Here is a 20,711-nt window from a genome sequence, read left to right as displayed (position 1 = left end):
GAGACCCTCCTGTCCATGCAACAGGCGAATGGGACAAGGGAATGAGGAAGAGAGAGGGGAGAAGTTTGCTTTGCAGCTCTTTTGGACCATGCTTGGAGAAGAGTTGATCCATAAAGACTGGGGAGGCTCGCGTCCTGATTTCTGCATCAGGAGGGGGAAATGTGCGGACCTGCTGATCTCCAGGGGAAACCTGCAACAGAGCACATAAAGAGGTGGGCACAGCCCCCCAAATAGTGGCTTGCGGTGCCAATCATTGCAACACAAGAGGCGGTCAACAATGTTAGAAAGACAGATACAGTGGTACCTCGGGTTACATATGCTTCAGGTTACATACGCTTCAGGTTACAGACTCCGCTAACCCAGAAATAGTGCTTCAGGTTAAGAACTTTGCTTCAGGATGAGAACAGAAATCGTGCTCTGGCAGCGCGATAGCAGCAGGAGGCCCCATTAGCTAAAGTGGTGCTTCAGGTTAAGAACAGTTTCAGGTTAAGTAAGGACCTCTGGAATGAATTAAGTACTTAACCCGAGGTACCACTGTATACTAACCAAGAGCCAAATGGTTCCTTAAACCATGGTTACAGTCGCCAAAATGGAATGTCTGGTTGCCATTTGGGGGCACAACAGCTCTAAAGTCTCATTTTTCAAATGATGGACTGACTGTGATTGATTACTAGTTAAACATCTGGCTAGTTCAGATGACCTGGAGGAGCGTCTCCACCTCCATCGTTCTGCTCAGACACTGAGGTCCAGCTCCGAGGGCCTTCTGGCAGTTCCCTCACTGCGAGAAGTGAGGTTACAAGGAACCAGGCAGAGGGCCTTCTCAGCAGTGGCGCCCGCCCTGCGGAACACCTTCCCATCAGTTCTCAAGGAAATAAACAACTATCTGACTTTTAGAAGACATCTGAAGGCACCCCTGTTTAGGGAAGTTTTTAATGTTTGATGTTTTATCGTATTCTGCTGGGAGCCACCCAGAGTGGCTGGGGAAACCCAGCCAGATGGATGGGGTATAAATAATATGTTGTTGTTTATTGATTATTATTATTATTATTGACAACCTTTAGCTAAGTTAGGAACTTTGATAACTTAAAGAATAAAAGTCACTTGATCTAGGGACAATCCACATTCATATTGGCATATTCCGATCTCTTTCTTAATGGTGACACGGACCATTCCTAACATAGGAATATTCTTCACAACTGTGAGCAGGGCAAGGGGGGGGGTATGTAAGTGAAGGCAAGCTATGACAATTAAACTATAACGTTGCTCACCCCTCCCGCTCAGACTGCACAGAAAAAGCATTTTGATTCCGGAAATTCGTTCTGATTGTGTAGTTAAAATATAACTGATAAAGTTCCACAGGATGTGGTGCTAGTGTGTGAAAGCAGTCAAGATCCAAGGACCCCCCAGGCATGCTCCTCCAAGTGGTGGAAATGTCAGGTGCCATCCTGGCACCCTGGCATCTTCACTTGGTCGCAAGTGGCCGATTGTTGTTTTTGTTTAGTTGTTTAGTCGTGTTTGACTCTTCGTGACCCCATGGACAAGAGCACGCCAGGCACTTCTGTCCTCCACTGCCTCCTGCAGTTTGCTCAAACTTATGCTGGTAGCTTTGAGAACACTGTCCAACCATCTCGTCCTCTGTCGTCCCCTTCTCCTTGTGCCCTCCATCTTTCCCAACATCAGGGTCTTTCCCAGGGAGTCTTCTCTTCTCATGAGGTGGCCAAAGTATTGGAGCCTCAGCTTCAGGATCTGTCCTTCCAGTGAGCACTCAGGGCTGATTTCCTTCAGAATGGATAGGTTTGATCTTCTTGCAGTCCATGGAACTCTCAAGAGTCTCCTCCAGCACCATAATTCAAAAGCATCAATTTTTCAGCGATCAGCCTTCTTTATGGTCCAGCTCTCACTTCCATACATCACTACTGGGAAAACCATAGCTTTAACTATACGGACCTTTGTTGGCAAGGTGATGTCTCTGCTTTTTAAGATGCTGTTTAGGTTTGCCATTGCTTTTCTCCCAAGAAGCAGGCATCTTTTAATTTCGTGACTACTGTCACCATCTGCAGTGATTATGGAGCCCAAAAAACTAAAATCTCTCACTGCCTCCATTTGTTCCCCTTCTATTTGTCAGGAGGTGATGGGACCAGTGGCCATGATCTTAGTTTTTTTGATGTTGAGCCGATAGCCGATAGCTAGGTTCAAAATGCACCTAGCACCTGGCGAATTTCAAACACTGGCCATCACTATGGGCCAACAGAGGAGGATGGGCTGTGGGCCCAAAGAAGGGAGGAGCCAAAGGAGAAGGGGAGGAGTTGGCAGAGAGACCCTGAGGGCTCCCCAAAATGTCTCTAGCCCAAACTCCTGTAGTTTCCCCATTCTAAGGGAGGGGGGAATCAATGTCATTGTTCAAACTTTGGAAGGATTAATCTTTAATTTTGTAGTAGCATGAAAGATACCTAAAATGTATCGTTTGATCATAGGCATGCTGAGGCTTCTGTGGCTGTTACTTGCATTTGTAAATTCTCTCTCAATGGGAGGCTAACCCCCATAATGTATAAAATTGTGTTTTCAGATTCCTTCAACCGCTGCTTATAAAACAAGATAATGCAGGTAATTAACCAAACCTGACACGGTGGAGGAAAATGCTCACTGCTAGATGCCATTTCCAAACAAGCAGTATTTTATTAAAAGATTTCTCTCAGAAAACAAATTCTGACATAATTTATACTTTTCTCCATTGTTGAGGTAAGGCTGGCTTTATGGCTCAAGCAATGGTTGTTGTAGTTTCTCAGGTACATGGCTGCAAAACTGAAATTAAAATATAATGCCTTCCAACATTCCCCCAATGAAAATAGGGTCGTCCTATTCCATCATAATAATTTTAATATATATACTTTGCCCATATGCCAAGCCACTGTGGGCAGCTTCCAACATACAGTGGAACCTCAGTTTTTGAGAGTCTCAGAGGCCAAATGATTCAGAACCCAAACATCAAAAACCCGGAAGTAATTGCTTCCGTTTTCAAACACACCTTGGAAGTCGAACGGCTTCCAAGGTGCGTTTCTCCATTTTTTCAATAAATTTTGCAGACCACCCATTGGTCCTCGGTTTACGAACGTTTCGGAATTCAAACAGTCTTCCGGAACAGATTACGTTCAAAAACTGAGGTTCCACTATATATAAAAACATTTTAAAAAATTAAACATAAAAAAACCTTCCCTATACAGGGCTGCCTTCAGATGACTTGTGGGTCAAATAACTCCATACCCTCCAACGTTTCTCAGATGAAAATAGGGTTATCCTGAGGAAAAGTGGGACATTTTGGAATTAAATCAGAAACCAGGACAGCTTTTGTAAACCCGGAACTGTCCCTAGGAAATAGGGGCACTTGGAGGGTCTGAAATATATTGGTGAGTAACTGTGGGGTTGGTATTTATTTTATTTATACAGTATGTAAAGAATGCTAAGAGTAGCTTGCATAGGAGAGTACAGAAAACTATTATGCTAGATTCTTCGTTTTCTTCATGGATTTTCTTTATGGATTTATGTTAAAAACCAGGAACACTGACAGGATTATTACTGTTTTTAAACCAGGTTATTTTCCTGTACACATATAGCACAGGAAGCAATATGTACATATTAGTACATTGTACACAGAATACAATTGTGTGGCAGTTATGATTCCTTCTTTGCTTTAGCTTTGCAAAAAAAGTAAGTGAATCATTGTATGCAACACGTAAAGGACACAAACCAATAGGAATGTTGCCTATACAGGCACCATTGAAATTAGTGGGAGTTGTGTAAGCATGCATTAAACATTTCCCAGTGGGTTGCACTTGGGAGATGTGCCTGTTAACAATTATTTATCTTAATGCCTGCTCATTAGTAGGCTTTTGTCTGTGTTTAAAAATCTAAATACTAAATCTGTTGAATGCTTAGTTTCCTGTCAAAATTGAGATTTTGGGGGTCAGGAGAGTTGCTATCACTTCAAATTGGATAATCCACAAAAGATATGAGCAAATCTGTACATTCTGGTTATAATTGTAGACATAAAGTTATGTGTTTTCCCTTTATAACAGAAGTGCAAGCAAGTTAATAGGAATGTGTTCTTTAACTGGTTTTTTTTTTTAAAGTTGAAATTTGCCAGATGTGCTAGTTTGAGGCCTGTATTCCCCTGGTGTTAACCATGTGTGAACCTTTTTTTTAAAAAAATCGCTCTGTCCAGCATTTGGATCTGACTTGTTTCACTGAGCTCTCTTGTTGGCTCTTGACTTAGGCTTTCTCTTTATGCCATGCTAGCAGTGGGAAATTTTATCAAAAAGAATATTGAGATGTGAATTCTAGATTTCCTGCTTTCTTCGTAACTCTTTTTACTGTACTGGCTGTGGAGACACGATTTCTTTTCATCAAAGAAATGCCTGTGGTGTTAAAGAAAAGGGGGAAGGGTTAAGAATCCCGTTTTTTAAAAATAGAAAACGCATTACATCTATCCACACTTTTATTAATAGACAATGAAACCCCTTTGGTCGAAGGATGAATGGAAGAGGCTTGCAATATTCCGCTGTGGCTGTTCTCCATACACACACACACACTGTGTGTCTTACTGTCTTTTTGTTTTCTTGGTCCCCACTCCCATCTCTTTTTTTAAATGTACAACCGCTGGGGCAATCATCAGCGGAAGATTTGGGGATTTATTTTTAAGGGTGTAAAACGAGACGTCTTCCGACTTTCTCTAGGCTTGTTAAAGTTGCACGGTATCAATTGCTATTGATAAAAGGTGGCTCCAAGCCAACTTCCTGGGAAAAAGAGCTCTGGGGAAGGGTCAGGGTTTGTCATGACCCAGGCACTATTGCTTGAATGTTGTTATTATTGGGCCAGAGTACCCTTAGGCTGTCATCCTTCCTGTACTGATTCTGCAGAGTTTCCAACTTACCTTCCTCTATGCAGCATAAAAAAAGCAAAATAAAGCAACCTAGTCTCTTATGCTTGTAGCACAAGGACTGCATTATTCTCGGAGATATTGCGACCACAGCATGAATGTTGAAAATGGAGTCGAGGAAATGAAAAACAAGCCACGCCAGTGGTTACGAAAATGACGGCTGAGATTTAATATGCGGTAGTTTACACAGTTGCAAAAGGTGCATGTTGCCGATCGATATTAGGTGAGCTGGGCATTATTTGAGTCCACTGCAAAACTTCACATTCACAAAGAATAGCGTCCAGGCAAATTCTGCTTAGTTTAGGAATCCTGATAACAACCGATTTAAAACATGGCTTGATAGTCGCATCGACATGTGTGGTCATGGGAATATCCCTCCTAGGTGAAAACAGTGGTCAATTGGACACCATGGGTGGTCAACCTGCAACATGAATATCAGAAATGGGACAAGAACAGGGGTTTGTGCCATTCCTGGACAAGGTAGGAATATAGACAGGCCTGGTTTTCTCTCCAATGTTCTTTGGCTCAGGCTGGAATCAAAACAGCTCCAAGGTGTGGGTTGGGGGATAGGACTTTTACTTGGACCACACCTGCAAAAGTTGCCTTCCCTCTAAAACATTAGACAAAATGTACAGTATCTAGCACTGACCCAGCTATAGAATTCCATGATGTCCCAAAATTCCAGGGCTACCTCCTTCAGCCGTGTCAAAATCTTGGAGAGGAAGTCAGTTTGGGAGGAAATACACAGGTTAGGGCAGTGGTTCTCAAATCCCCCCCCCCCCCCGGGCCACACTTTCAGAATAAAGATCTGCTCAAGCTACACCATTTTATTTTATTTCAATTGAGAAGAAGTACATAGGAAAACAAAAAGAAGCAACTCCTAGCAGCACTTGATTTATATCGTAGAACACAACTGCATTATAATAGGGTCATGGGACATCCAGAAAGTATAACGCAATGCAGCTACATAAGATGACGAATCATTCCCAGAATATAATTATAAACGAGCCTCTTACACATGTACCTTAAGTATGTTTAGAAATTCAGTGAGATGTGTGAGCTTGCTGTGGCCAGGTAATCTCATTTATATTGAGTCTAATTTGAGATAAACAGACCCTCATTCCTTTGGATCTTCCCAGCATACTTTCCATCTTCTCCAGCCCACCAGTGTGGCGCACTACACACCCTTTGAGAACCACTGGGTTAAGGGTTCCTTGGCTTGGTGAGGGTCTCTGCATTCCAGAACAGCCTTTCCCAACCCAGCTATTGTTGGGCTTCTCATCGTTCCTGACCATTGGGCCATGATGGCTGGACGGATGGAAGTTGTAGTCCAAAAATATATGGGGACCTAAGGTTGGGAAAGGTTGTTCTTGAAGACACACTGAGAAGCTCTTAGGTCTCTGTCACCTGTCTAGGGCAAGGGCAATCTTAGGAACATAACACTGAGTCAGACAATTGGACCATCTAGCTCAGTGTTGCCTTACACTGAATGGCAGCTGCTCTCCAGGGTTTCAGGTAGGGGTCTCTCCCAGCCCTACCTGGGATTGAATTTGAGACATTCTTTGTGCAAGGCTGGTGCTCTACCACTGAGCTGTGCCCCTTCCTTATAGCCACTGGTGTGAAGAGGGGGAACTGCAAAACTGGTGATCTTTAAAAACTAGAATAGTTGTTGTTGTTGTTTAGTCGTTTAGTCGTGTCCGACTCTTCGTGACTCCATGGCCAGAGCACGCCAGGCACTCCTGTCTTCCACTGCCTCCCGCAGTTTGGTCAAACTCATGCTGGTAGCTTCGAGAACACTGTCCAACCATCTCGTCCTCTGTCATCCCCTTCTCCTTGTGCCCTCCATCTTTTCCAACATCAGGGTCTTTTCCAGGGAGTCTTCTCTTCTCATGAGGTGGCCAAAGTATTGGAGCCTCAGCTTCACGATCTGTCCTTCCAGTGAGCACTCAGGGCTGATTTCCTTCAGAATGGAGAGGTTTGATCTTCTTGCAGTCCATGGGACTCTCAAGAGTCTCCTCCAGCACCATAATTCAAAAGCATCAATTCTAGATGCTAGAATAGTATCCCTATGTTATTAATAGTATCCCTATGTTATTAATAGGTTTTATAGTACTTATGACCTTGATTATTTAACAATATCACCCTCTCCCCCTCCATTTATTTTTGGATTTTTGATTAGATGGGCACTTTTATAACGGAATGGTAAAATAATTCTGTTACACCAAACTGATGATATAGAAGTGTATTTCTGAGAAGTGTATTTCTGAGCAGCATCCCAGTCAAGTATTGTTCATGTAAAGTGTATTGTTTTGCTGTTTGGCATGTAATACGGTAGAAGGACGCGGGTGGCGCTGTGGTCTAAACCACCGAGCCTCTTGGGCTTGCTGATCAGAAGGTCGGCAGTTCGAATCCCCGCAATGGAGTGAGCTCCCGTTGCTCGGTCCCAGCTCCTGCCAACCTAGCAGTTCAAAAGCACGCCAGTGCAAGTAGATAAATAGGTACCGCTGTGGCAGGAATGTAAATGGCATTTCCATGCACTCTGGTTTCCATCACAGTGTCCCGTTGCACCAGAAGTGGTTTAGTCATGCTGGCCACATGACCCGGAAAGCTGTCTCTGGACAAACGCCAGCTCCCTTGGCCTGAAAGTGAGATGAGCGCCACAACCCCATAGTTGCCCTTGAGTGTACTTAACCGTACAGGGGTACTTTACCTTTACCTCCTTGAGCAGCCTTCCCCAACGTGAGGCACTCTAGATGTTTTGAACTACAAATGCCATCATTGGCCATGCTGCCTGCAACTGATGGGAGTTGTAGTCCAAAACATCTGGATGGCACCACATTGGGGAAAGCTATCCTAGGGCAACAAAAATTCACTTAGGGCAAGTTGCTTCAGACATTATATAAACAGTATATTCTTCTGATTAAAACTTCGGCACGCACTAGACCTCAGGGTAATTAGCCTCGCTGAGATGCCAAATAGTTTATCAACTGAAAATGCTGAGCTTGATCTTGTCTCAACACTATCATGCATTTATACTATCAGCAAAGTGTTTTATTGGATTTTAACTGTATGATTATAGCCTGCTTTAGGTTACATGGGGAAGGGCAGGTAAGAAATCTTCTACATACATACATACATACATACATACATACATACATAAATAAATAAAGGTTTTTGCCCCCCAAAGTATCTGGAAACTGCAGATTAAACAATTACTTAAAAGTATATCATACAATGCAATTCATTCAATGATCGGCCTCTAGATTACTTTCCTAAGTACAGTCATACCTCATGTTACGTTTGCTTCATGTTAGGTTCTTTCAGGTTACGTCCCGTGGCGACCTGGAAGTACCGGAAAGGGTTACTTCCAGGTTTCGCCACTCGTGCATGCGCAGAAGCGCCAAGTGACGTCATTTGCAGAAGCGGCAAATCGCGACCCGTGCATGCGCAGATGTGCCGCTGTGAGTTGTGCTCTTTTCATGTTGCAAACAGGCCTCCGGAACGGATCCCGTTCGCAACTAGAGGTACCATTGTAATAAACTCAGTTCATTCATGGGCAAGGAGATGTTGTAGTTCAGGAATGGGGAACTTGCGGTCCTCCAGGTGTTGTTGGGGCTCCAACTCCCATCAGCCAGGATGGCCAATGGCCAAGGATGATGGGAACATCAAGAGGGCCAAAGGTTCCCCACCCCTACTACAGTGGAACTGATTGACAAGTGTGGTATAGATTCCTAATTTTGCTGCCAGGTCTGTGTTCCCTGTGCATTCCATTTCCGTTGTCAAATTCATCATGTGAGTGTGGGTGAACATCGTGGGTGAACATGTGTGTTTACATATCTTTCCAGCCATTTAGGTTGCTATTTTTTTAGACTGACCCTGTATTTCTAGTAAGCATACATACTAGGAAGTAATCCCCATTTTCCAAAAAGTTTAGGTAGCCAGTGGTAGCCAGCACCCACTGACTAGGCTAAGACTATACATTGACAGAGTATACATTGCAATAAATTGCAATATATTGGAAGACTATACATTGCAATAGTGGCACTTCAACCCTGGTCAAAGTCCAGGACTCTGTCCATTGGGCAGCACAGGTTCTCTTGCCCATCACCTTCCTCCAAATCATGGAATCATATAATTGTAGAGTTGGAAGGGACCCTGAGCATCATCTAGTTTTAGTCCAACTCCCTGCAATGCATAACTATGCGGCTATCCCATACAGGGATGGAACCAGCAGCCTTGCCATTATCAGCACCACAAATGAACAAGTTGGAACAAATGTAGCTCTGTGTTGAACTTCTGACAGGTGGACATTCTCTGTGGCCAGCACTATTGTTCTGTGTATGCGGTAAAGATTTGTTATATGTCCAGAGCTGGTGTAAGGGGCTTCATATCCTTGCAGGAGGCTCCCTCAGTCCCCAGAGGTCCTGCGGCCAGTAGTAGCAGCCCATGGGGTTGGGCAGAGCTGCCTTCCTGATATTAGTAGCACTGCAGCTTGCCTGAACAGCGCTAGAGCAGCGCAGCAGCGGAGTCGGGGCTGGATAGATGCAGTGGCAAGAACACCAGACGAGCCTCCTTGCGTCCACACAGCCCTGAACTTGCCTAGCTCCCGTGCCATCCAGGTAAGCCACAGGACTTCTTATTCCTACCACGATTGCTGCAACTCCTCCTGGTTTTGTTGCTCTTCCTCTGCGTTGCTGCTGCCCTCCCTGAGCATGCAGACAGTGGCAACAGTGAGGAGATGAAGCAGCCTCTCGGTGGTGTAGCGTGGGTTGCCACTGCCCAGGGTTGCACAGAGGGGGTGTGGGAGGGAGGGAAATGGATGGAACACGCATGTGCATTCAGCTGCCTAATGGTGTATACGTCACCCAAGGGATTGCACCTACAGAGATAAGAAAAGAAGAGTTGTTCCGTTGTCTGGAGATGTCGCCGCCTGGTTTGCATGGAGAAGCTCTTTTCAACAGAGTCCATCAATGGAAGCGCACAGCACTGAGTGTTGAAATTTTGCGCCCCCTAACATTTTTGCACCCCCTGTGCCCCTCCCACACTACACCACTGGAGCAGCCTCCTGTATCTCACCCCCCCCCCTTGAACCTGGCATAGCTGTCAACTTACAGATTTGAAAATAAGGGACCAGCAGCCTTGAAAATAAGGGACCTGCGGCCTCACCTGTTCCAGGCACTCCAGTCTTCCTGTCCTCCTGCAGTCTGGTTAAACTCATGCTGGTAGCTTCGAGAACACTGGCCAACCAACTTTGTAACCAGAGGTTCAACTGAATAGAATCTGAATCACATGCACCACAAGGCCTATACAGCCTCAACTTAAGATGGCTCCCCGGCCTGGCTTTGCACTGCAAATTTTGCAGCAGCACGTGCAACAAAATGGCGTCCAACATTCAAAAAACCCCTCAGCTTGCATTAACTAGCCACACACAAGGCATGCAAGCTCCACCCCCAGTTGTTCTTAGACTTCTTATTGGGTGAGCAACACAGCCAAGCAACACAGTTGGAGCCTCCCTCCTCCCTGGCCGGCAGGGAGGGAGGGAAGAAGAGCTGCTTCCTTTGAAATTTAAGGGACATCATTTAAGGGACATCCCTCAATAAGGGACAGCAGCGTGACATGGCGCTGGAATAAGGGACTGTCCCTTCAAATAAGGGACACTTGCCAGCTATGGAGCCTGGAGCCAGCATTTTGCAAAAGCTTTCCACAGAATGATCTGGATAGACTTGCTTGCAGTCTGAAAAAGTAAGAAGACCGTGGGGGCATGAAAGTTTCAGAGGATTCCCAGGGATTGTTTTGTTTAGGGTGGCCATGGCACAGCAAGGATGGATTCACAAGAGGGGAACAGACTGCAGTGGGTGGGAGTTTTTGCCTTTAGGGAACCTGTAGGCTTAAGAGGCTAGGATTTGCGAAGTGTGGGGCAGGTGGGGAGGGGGGAGAGAGAGAGAAAAAGCGGAGAGAAACACATGAGAATTGTCTTCCTTGGGGCTAAACATTTCTTCTGAGGGGCCTGTCCTGTAGCCATGATTTCCTGCCACAGAGGGGAAAGGGCTGCGAAGCATCTGGAGAGAAGGAGACTCTCTTTACCAGCTTGCTTCCTGTACGTTAAATTGGAAGGCCTTGTCTGTGCAAATAGATTTCAAAATAGAGCCTGCCCTTTGACTGTCTCTGTAATTGCATGGCTCTTGCAGTGTTTTATTTGGCTGCCAGAGTAGTTAACCCCTGGAAGTAAAGGGTTGAGGATGGCGTGACCAGCACGGGTGTGTAGACATGGCCATGTGAATGCCGCCTTGTTTAAATAAGCCTGCTTACCCACGGCCCTTTTTCTGCAACATTTGTACTCTCTCTCTCTTTGTGTGTGATATATATATAAATACCACACATATATAGATATTTATCACATGCAAAAAGTTGATTTAAAATATGCTAGCTCCTGGGTGTACAGATAATGAGGTGGTTTTAGCTACCCAAAAGGGGGGGAGGGAGTTTTTTCACTGCTTTGATGCAACCCACATCTGTCAGGCCTGGCTGGGGGTGGGGGCTTGAATTTGTTTTTGTTTAATTTCAAGGGCTCTTGTCTTCCTTATTTGCCCAATCAGTTTAAGCTTCTGCCCCAGGCACTCCCTTGTGCTGTTCTTTTCTTCTGCCAGCGCACAGGTTATTGCGTGTGAAATGTGAGCTCCACTTCTCTTGCGCAGGTTACAGAGAGTTGCAAAGACCCTTTAATCTTTCGCGGTGTGGTTTTCAAGCACATGTACCCACCCCAACCCCAACACACCGGAATACAACACAGATACAGCTACATCGGTCTATCATTGAGCGCTTGCCTTCTAAGAATCTGTGTTGTGACTTATCTTTGCGTGAAACATTTGGTGTCTCTGTTTGGGAAATTTGAACCGCTTAACTAGACTTAAGAATAAAAGCCTTGCACATTCCAGTTGAATTTCTTAGAGTCCGTAGTCCGTTTTCTCTCTCAACCTGTTGCAAAAGAGTTATCCAAATTTAAGATTTATTTATTTTTTTGAAAAACCTGGAGGCACAGACGAGCTTCGTTGCTTATCCCTTTGTGCAGTCTTCTAATGTACTAACATCTTGAAATACGCGTTTGCAAATTAGTAATTTCTTTTAAAATTGTCAGACAATTTTGAATTCGCATCAGACATTAGTGGTAAATCGCTAATAATTTAATGCTTGATTCAGACAAATTTTCTTCACCCAGTAATCAGTTTCTTAAGAATTATAACCTAATGGGCCTTTGTAATTGATGTTGTCCACTTTTTGAAATTATAAATGTTTTGGTTTGGGGTATTTAATTGGCATTTGCAAATTGTATTACAATTGGTTAGTATTTCACAATTTTCAAATTCTTTGTTGAGTGTGGGGTGCATGTGTGTGTGATATTTTAATTAGCAGTTGCCTTTATTTACACTGTCATCTCTGCTGTGGCAAATTTTCAGCAGCTTAATTTTGAGGTTAACCAAACAGGTTTTAATAGTTTGATGAAACATGAGAGCACTTGCACTAATGTGTGTTGAAAATAACATAGGCTTCTAGTTCCAGTTATTGATGGACTGTGTTACTGCTCTCTGGAACATAAAGCAATTATTCCTGCAACTATTAAATAAGAAACACTTTAAAAGGAGTCATTGCCAACCTTTCTCTCCGGGGTGGGGGATCTTGTTGACCGGAAGAAAAGTCACATCTGAATTACTAAAATCAGCTTAATTAAGGGTCATTTTGGAAATACACATAAAAATCCTTACTACTCAATGGGTGAAATGGAAGCATTTCATTATATACTGTAGCATGCATGAACAGATAATAATTAAAACAGACCTGCAGTAAAGAGGCTAATAAATGTGGGGCATGTAGCTTGCTGTAAAATTAAAATACTCTTTCCACTCCAATCATCATCAGCTGAGTTCTTCATTCATCCCCTTTAACTGAGTCAGTTAAAAGAGAACCAAGAATTGTTTTAATAAAAAGATTACTACTTTTTCTGCAAGTTATTGAAGAGGAAGCACCCCAGCAGAACTATATTACTGAATGTTAGTTAGTATCCCTGAAAAGTATAAGAACAAAGGTGTAGATTTTATGAAGGACACGAACCCGTTTTACATCAATATTCAAAGCAAAGTAGAAAAATGACAATAGCCAAAGAACCCAACGACTGATGGGATTTTTATTATGTACGCTGCTAATTCCTGTTATAGAAGTTTGTAAAGGTGTGATTTATTCATCACAATTTCCTCTATAGATTTGTAGCCTCTAGGGTACAGTGGTAGGTGGTCAATTTTGCACCGCTTTTAAGATTAGTAGTAAGAATGCTAATTTTGGTGTGTGTGTTTTTCCTTGCAGTTCGTAGCCCATTCCCCCATAGAAGTATTTTAAAACTAAAACTGCGCCCGGTAAGCAGGCCTTTGGTGTTGTTGATAAATCAGTGGGCTTAAGTATATATAATACCACATTTGGTTTTTAAAGCAGTATTTCATCTTTCTTTGAGATGTACATCTAGGGCACTAAACAGTTTAATGCATGAGAGGCTGTCAGCTGTAGAATAAACAGGAGTAAACAGAATTTGACAATGGCTTAGATTTGCGTAAAGTGTTCTTGTCGGTGGAGGCGAAGTCTGTAGCAACTAGATTGAGAAACACAGCCAGCAGTTCTTGTCTCCAGTGATGGATGATGTTAGTGTATCAAATGGGCTGTGAATGTTAGAAGTTTGGAAACTTGAGTGGATTTGGAGATTTTAAAAAGTACATTATTTGTAAAGAAAACAAGCCGAGGCAGAGTAGGCTTTTCGTTGTTCTGAAGACTCTCTCCGCGTATTAGATTTCGCCCTCATCATGTTTGCTTAGACTGCCTTTTATGTTAAAACCCCGAGGAGGGGAAGAATTCTGGTTTCGTTTTTTTTACGCGTGTTTATCTTAACACATTTCTTTGCAAAGGTTCTTCTTTGTGTGTGGTGCTGCCTGGTCCTACGCTGGGGTGTAGCTCTCTGCCTGCTGCTGCAGCATCCTGCATGAGCTAAATGAGCTGGTGTTGCAAGTTGCGTTGGAAAGCAAGGAGGGAAAGAAAATCCTTGCTGCAGCTTGCAGCAGTCACAAGAGGGAGCTGAGGACTGGCTACATGGGCCTTAGGATGGAGCTGAAGCAGCCTGCCTCCCATCTATCCCTCCCAAAGCCCCTCTCTGTTCTATTCTTTCTCTGTGCTTGGCATAGCCATGGCGAGATCTGCCGGTCTGGCAACAGGAGAACCAGTTCTCCCTCTTGCCTGAAGCAAGGAAACGACAAAAACAAAACAAAACCCTGCCTGCCCTTGAAGCTGCGAACACAATCTTGTGCACAGCAGGCCATAGGATCAGGCCTTTATTGCGTCGTATCCCTTAATTCCAGCATATAACAAACAATTATTACAGACACTCCAAGTGTCCTTGTTTTCCAGGGACAGTCCCGGATTTACAGAAGCCCTCCTGGTTTCTCATTCAATCCCAGAAGGTCCTGCTTTTCCTTAGGACGTCCTAATTTTCATCGGAGTAATGTTGGAGGGTATGGAGTTATGCGACCCCCGAGCCAAGGAGATAAGGAACTGTACATCCTTTAGAAGACATAAAGGCAGCCCTGTAAAGGGAAGTTTTTAATAAAAGTAATAGTAATGATAATAGTAGGCCGAGATGACTGGCAGAATCCGAGACCTGAGAGAAGAGAGGGTGGAAGAAGACTGGAAGAAATTTAAGATTTATCTACAAAAATACTGTAATTTGGTTGAATGTTAAGAAGGATGCTAGATCATAAATAATTGACCACCACTAATTTAGATTTAAATTTGATGTTAAGTGAGATTAAGGATAATATAAACTTATTGGAGAAGTGTTAGATTATATTTAAATGAGCGGATACAAGAATGTAAAGAAGATGATAATTTGTTTGAAAAAAATTCTCTTTAACGATGTAAGTGGGAGCGGGAGACGTGAGGGAGTCCAAAGAAGTTATGAAACTTTGTTACGACACAAGTAATGTTGTTTATTGCTTATGCTTTATTTTTTTAAAAAAAAATTAATAATTTTTTTTTTAAAAAAAGTAATGATAATAGTAATAATAATAATTTATTATTTATACCCCGCCCATCTGGCTGAGTTTCCCCAGCTGCTCTGGGCGGCTCCCAATCAAGTGTTAAAAACAATACAACGTTAAATATTAAAAACTTCCCTAAACAGGTTTCTTTTTATGTATGTTGGAAGCCACCTAGAGTGACTGGGGCAACCCAGTCAGATGGACAGGGTATAAATAATAAAATCACTGCTATCATCATCGTTGTTAAATAGAATGTCCTTATTTTCACTGGAGAAATGTTGGAGGATATGTTATTATTGGAAGGGTTCTTGACATTATCCTGTCATTTTATTACTCACTTTTAGAATATATTCCTTCCTCCCCCCCCCCCCATTTTTCCCCCTTTTGGAAAAGTGGTGAAAGTTTAAGAGAACTTTGACTACTCAGTTTGCGGTCATTGTCAAGAGCCACATTGTGGAAAGGAAAAGGGCACCCATTGTTTCAGTTTGGGTACTTGGGAATTACTGTATTTTTCGCTCTATAAGACGCAACAGACCATAAGACGCACCTAGTTTTTGGGAAAGGAAAACAAGAAAAGAAAAAATCTGAATCCCAGAAGCCAGAACAGCAAGAGGGATCGCTGCGCAGCAAAAGCAGCGATCCCTCTCGCTCTCCTGGCTTCAGGGATAGCTGCGCAGCCTGCACTCGCTCCATAAGACGCACACACATTTCCCCTTACTTTTTAGGAGGGAAAAAGTGAGTCTTATAGAGCAAAAAATACGGTAAGCATTTTATAAACTTTTTGTGAGCTGCTTTACCACCCTTACTCATATTTACAGTATCTCAGCCAAAAAGTGCATGACTTAACAAAGGCAGGATCTATGTCTAAGCAGGGATTTAAACTTAAGTCCGGTTCTCTAATTTTTGGACTTTGCTGGCTGAGGGAGCCAGCTTGTCATTAATTGAAAGGTTACTTAATTTCTTTCTTTCTGCTTCTTCTTAAATGTCTATGCATGGTCTGGCTTGACAGCAAACTCCTTCTTAGTTAGGGAAACGCTGAAATGCACTTCTGTGATGAACGAATCAGCGTGGCCTGATTCATAACAGAGTCTAAAGTTATTCGCAGTGCAATGCCATGTATTATTATTATTTTTACACACAAGTTAGTCACACTGTGTTCAGCAGAATTTACTCTGGCCCTCCAGATGTTTGGGACTACAATACCCATCACCCCTGACCACTGGTCCTGTTAGCTAGGGATGATGGGAATTGTAGTCCCAAACATCTGGAGGGCCAGAGTTTGCCTATGCCTGATCTTGGGCTTCCCGAGCAGAAGGTTGACGGTTCGAATCCCCATGACGGAGATTTATTTATTTTTAGTTATGTGTCTCCTCCATGGCTCACATGGGCATCTTTCCATGAGCGATTATGTACCTACCTCTGGCTTCCTGGCAGACCTGTGAACTGTTGCACATGTTCAGGACAGGTGTTTTAATGAGTCTCTTGGGCCCCCTGCCTTTTACACAAGTCCCTACACAACGTAACAACCCTTCCAAAATCTCTCCGAACCACACAAGAGGTAGCCCTCCCCCCCCTTAATTACCAGACAGAGCGCGCTCAGTATATTTCAGGCTCGTCTGCGAGAGCTGGATTTAAGTCATCCCTCTGTGTTCCTGCGCCATTAGTCCATATACTATACTTCTGGGATAATGGAGAGTAGAAAGTTGCTGGTAATGTGTTGGGCCTCTGTTGTCCCTTGAGGTGCTATACAAATCTAAGCAATTTTCGCTTACTTGCCACTTGTCAAAATCTGGAAAGAACATTATGAACCCTGCAGAAATTCTTAAAATGGCAGCTCCTATTCAGCCAGGGCTTTTGTTCTGTAATTTTTGGGCTCCTGAAAGGAGTGCCCCACTGTTCTAATTAAAATAAATGGGCAAAGGACAGGCTTCTGCATTTCACATGTTCTATGGAGTACTAAGGGTTGGGGGGGTGGGGAGTATAAAAGAAGCCAAATATTTTACAAATGTAGAGGGAAAATGTCTGTACCATAGTTACAAAGGCTGTATTTTGTAGGGGGCGGGGGGAACAGGTAGAACCAAAAAGCTGGTAGCCTTGAAGAAAACAGAGACAAGTTTCCCCCCAACATTTTCTAAAACCACACACACACACACACACACACATATATATATATATATACACACAGTGGTACCTCGGGTCACATACGCTTCAGGTTATATACGCTTCAGGTTACAGACTCATCTAACCCAGAAATAGTACCTCGGGTTAAAAACTTTACCTCAGGATGAGAACAGAAATCACACAGCGGCAGCGGGAGGCCCCATTAGCTAAAGTGGTACCTCAGGTTAAGAACAGTTTCAGCTTAAGAACGGACCTCCAGAACGAATGAAGTACTTAACCCGAGGTACCACTGTATAAACATTTTTAGCAAATCACATTTAAAGTGCATTTATAGCATTTTAACAGGCATGGCTTCCTCCAAAGAATCCTGGGAGCTTCAGTTTCCAAAGAGCTTCAGTTCCTGGAACCCTTAACAAACTACAGTTCCCAGTGCTTTAAATGACCAAATCATTCTTACTTTACCATTCATTCAGGCCTTGCTACTTCTTCCCCAAACTCCGTCCTCTCCCTTTGTTGTTGTTTTCCACTGTGTAACTTAGATGGGGGGCAGGCGGTAGAATTCGATATAACAACCAATAATGTGTCCCTTTTCTATAAAATTGTACGACCATGTTATACAGATGTCCTGTATTGGGTGCAAAGGATGAATGAAAGCGAGACATATTTATGTTGAAGATATGTAATACAACTGCTGGGATAGCTCAGTCAGCAGAACATGAGACTCTTAACCTCAGGGTCGCAGGTTTGAGCCCCACATTGGGCAAAAGATTCCTGTATTGCAGGGGGTTGGACTAGATGACCCTCGTGGTCCATTCCAACAATGATTATATGAATAAATGAGTAAAAAGTCTCCAGTAAGAAGGAGATCGCTACTCATCAAAGAAAGGAAACTTCCAAATAAGGCTCCTTCGTTTAACCATGACCACAAGGGGGAAGGTATTTCCACACATTAGTTTTGATTGGCCTGGATAAATTAATACGGAGTAGGGAAACTGGTGCAACTAACTGGGTTCCATGTTAGAGGTAAGGAGAAAATATTTTGTTCCAAGAGCAGTTGTTTGGAAACTGGAGGACTTTTGCTGCTCTCCCTTTATGGGTGCACACTAATGTGTCTGATAGTAAACTATAATCCTCTTTGATATGGGACTGTCTGCTAATAAGGTTAGATAACCTTCTATTCTGGAGTTAGGCCCAGTTTACCTGAAGGAGCATCTCCAACCCCAAGTTTCCAAGCACGATTCAAAGTGTTGGTGCTCACTTTTAAAGCCCTAAACATCCTTGGCCCTGTATACCCAAAGGAGCATCTCCAGCCCCATCGTTCAGCCTGGACACTGAGGTCCAGCTTCAAGGGCCTTCTCGGTAGTGGTGCCTGCCCTCCCATCAGATGTCAAGGAGATAAAGAACCACGCAACTTTTAGAAGACACCTTAAGGCAGCCCTGTATTGGGATGTTTATAATGTTTGATGTTTTTAAAATATTTTTATATGTGTTGGAAGCCACCCAGAATGGCTGGGGCAACCTAGCCAGATGGGTGGGGTATTATTATTATTATTATTAATTATACTAGATAGAAGATGCTGACATCCCTCCCAGCAAATACTCTTCTGTGAGTGTAAATAAGCTACGCTTAAAAAGATTTAGCAAAGCAGAACTTTCTAGAGGGCATAGGGTTTTGTTGTGGGTTTCATTGGTAGTTTTAGTATGATTGTAACAGCAATGCCGTCGTAAAATGCTATTTAATCATTCCTTTTATGTAGATATTATATATATCTATATCAATCCACAGGTTGCACGACTGGCCGTCAGCGACTTTTCTCTTCATCAGTTGATCATATCTACTTACACAAGCAGTCAAGCATTCAGCAAAGAAGATATCTCTTTTTCCAGAGACAAAGAAATGCTCCCTATAGCATAGTCTGGCCAGCTATGGTTTCTCCGGCTCATCCAGTTCCTAAGGTACTGTAATTTCTATTATCTGATCCTTTCTCCAGTCAATATAAAGGTTGACTGCACGAGTGATCAAGCACATTCATCCCTGACAGCTGGGAGTTTGAATCATGGTTTTGTTACCAGGGCTGAGATTTGATATTGGAACGCTGGTGAGCCAAGTTCCTTGCTCCCTGCTATGCTAAAGACAGCGCCAAATCAATTTCTCAGCCAGTTTAAATCTGATGCTCCTTCAGCTGCCGCAAACCCAAATGCGCTTTTTGTTTTGTTTTGTTTTGTTAGTCTCGTTGTTTAAAAAAGAAAGATATTTTGCAATTGGTTAGAAGTCAAGTCAATGTGAATTGACTGCACTTGAGGGAGGGGGGAATATCACTGTACGTTTTAAAAATAGCAAACTTAAAAAACATTTCTGTCCATTTCCAGCTTTGTTTATTTGCTTCCACCTAAAAACTGAAATGCTTATTAAAAGGTCAGTGAGCTGCCCTGCTATGTATCTTATCAAGTAAACCTTCCTGTTACTTGCTGAAAATAGCTTCTTGGAATACAGAGATGGCATATTTTAAAAGGCAACCTGGAAAGTATGGGTTGAGGTTGCCGTTTTTTAAATTTCAGTGTTCATTGAAAGTAGTAACTCAAGCTATTTCATAGTTTTGACATACGCATTGTCCAGTCCTATGCGGTATTTACCCAGAATGAGTCCCATTGGTTTCCATATGGCTTACTCTCATTGAAGTATGCTTAGGACCTGATCTCATGATGATTTGCTCAAAAATTAGTTCAGTGTAAGTCTTAAAGTAAGAAGAGCTTTCAGGACAACTCCCATTACAATGTCCTAGCTCCTTCAAAGACCTTCCTGCATTCTGTGTGGAGGTCTGTGCTCAATGTGAAGGGAGATTCAAAGCACATTTGGGTAACAATAACAACAAAAACAACAATTTTGTTATTTATACCCCGCCCATCTGGGCAGCTTCCAACATATATAAAAACATAATAAAACATCAAACATTAAAAACTTCCAGTTTACAGGGCTACCTTCATATGTCTTCTAAAAGTTGTTTAGTTATTTGATGGGAGGGCATTCCACAAGGTGGGTGCCACTACTGAGAAGGCCCTCTGCCTGGTTCCCTGTAACATCACTTCTCGCAGTGAGGGAACCGCCAAAAGGCCTTCGGAGCTGGACCTCAGCGTCCGGGCAGAACGATGGGGGTGGAGACGCTCCTTCAGGTATACTGGGCTGAGGCCGTTTAGGGCTTTAAAGTTCAGTACCAGCACTTTGAATTGTGCTTGAAAATGTACTGGGAGCCTGTGTAGATCCTTTAGGATCGGTGTTATATGGTCCTGGCAGCCGCTCCCAGTCACCAGTCTAGCTGCCGCATTCTGGATTAGTTGCAGTTTCCGAGTAAAAGCCTCCCCATGACTGGGAACCCCTATGACACGATTAGAACCTCTTTTCAGACCTTCAGGCTCAACACCTGAAGGTCAGAAGTGGAGCTGGCACATGGGGAATGTTTGGGGTGGGGTTTGTATACCTAACTTGCCCCGCTTTTACCCATCTGCTAGGGCAGGGCGATACAACACGCAGCCCAGTGGCCACAATTGGCCCTCAGAGCCTTTTTGGGGGCAGCCCTGGGCAACATTTG

At 43.3% G+C, this 20,711-nt stretch overlaps 1 protein-coding gene across 4 annotated transcripts in view; it reads left to right on the top strand.

The window, feature by feature from the left end:
* Positions 1-20,711, top strand: part of METAP1D (methionyl aminopeptidase type 1D, mitochondrial) — a 103,151-nt gene that overhangs the window by 28,928 nt on the left and 53,512 nt on the right. For 3 of the 4 annotated variants that reach the window (XM_083713839.1, XM_083713840.1, XM_083713838.1), the window contains exon 2: positions 18,911-19,080. In XM_083713839.1, coding sequence (XP_083569965.1) covers positions 18,911-19,080 — 170 coding nt within the window. Of the gene's footprint in view, positions 1-16,621; positions 16,713-18,910; positions 19,081-20,711 lie in introns of those variants that run through there. The other variant, XM_083713841.1, reaches the window with a different exon arrangement.

The sequence above is a fragment of the Podarcis gaigeae genome (assembly GCF_964106915.1).
Source record: "Podarcis gaigeae genome assembly, chromosome: 1".
In the NCBI taxonomy this organism is placed as follows: Eukaryota; Metazoa; Chordata; class Lepidosauria; order Squamata; family Lacertidae; genus Podarcis; species Podarcis gaigeae.
The sequence above is the reverse complement of the archived record's forward strand: the minus strand, read 5'-3'. Positions and strand labels throughout refer to the sequence as shown.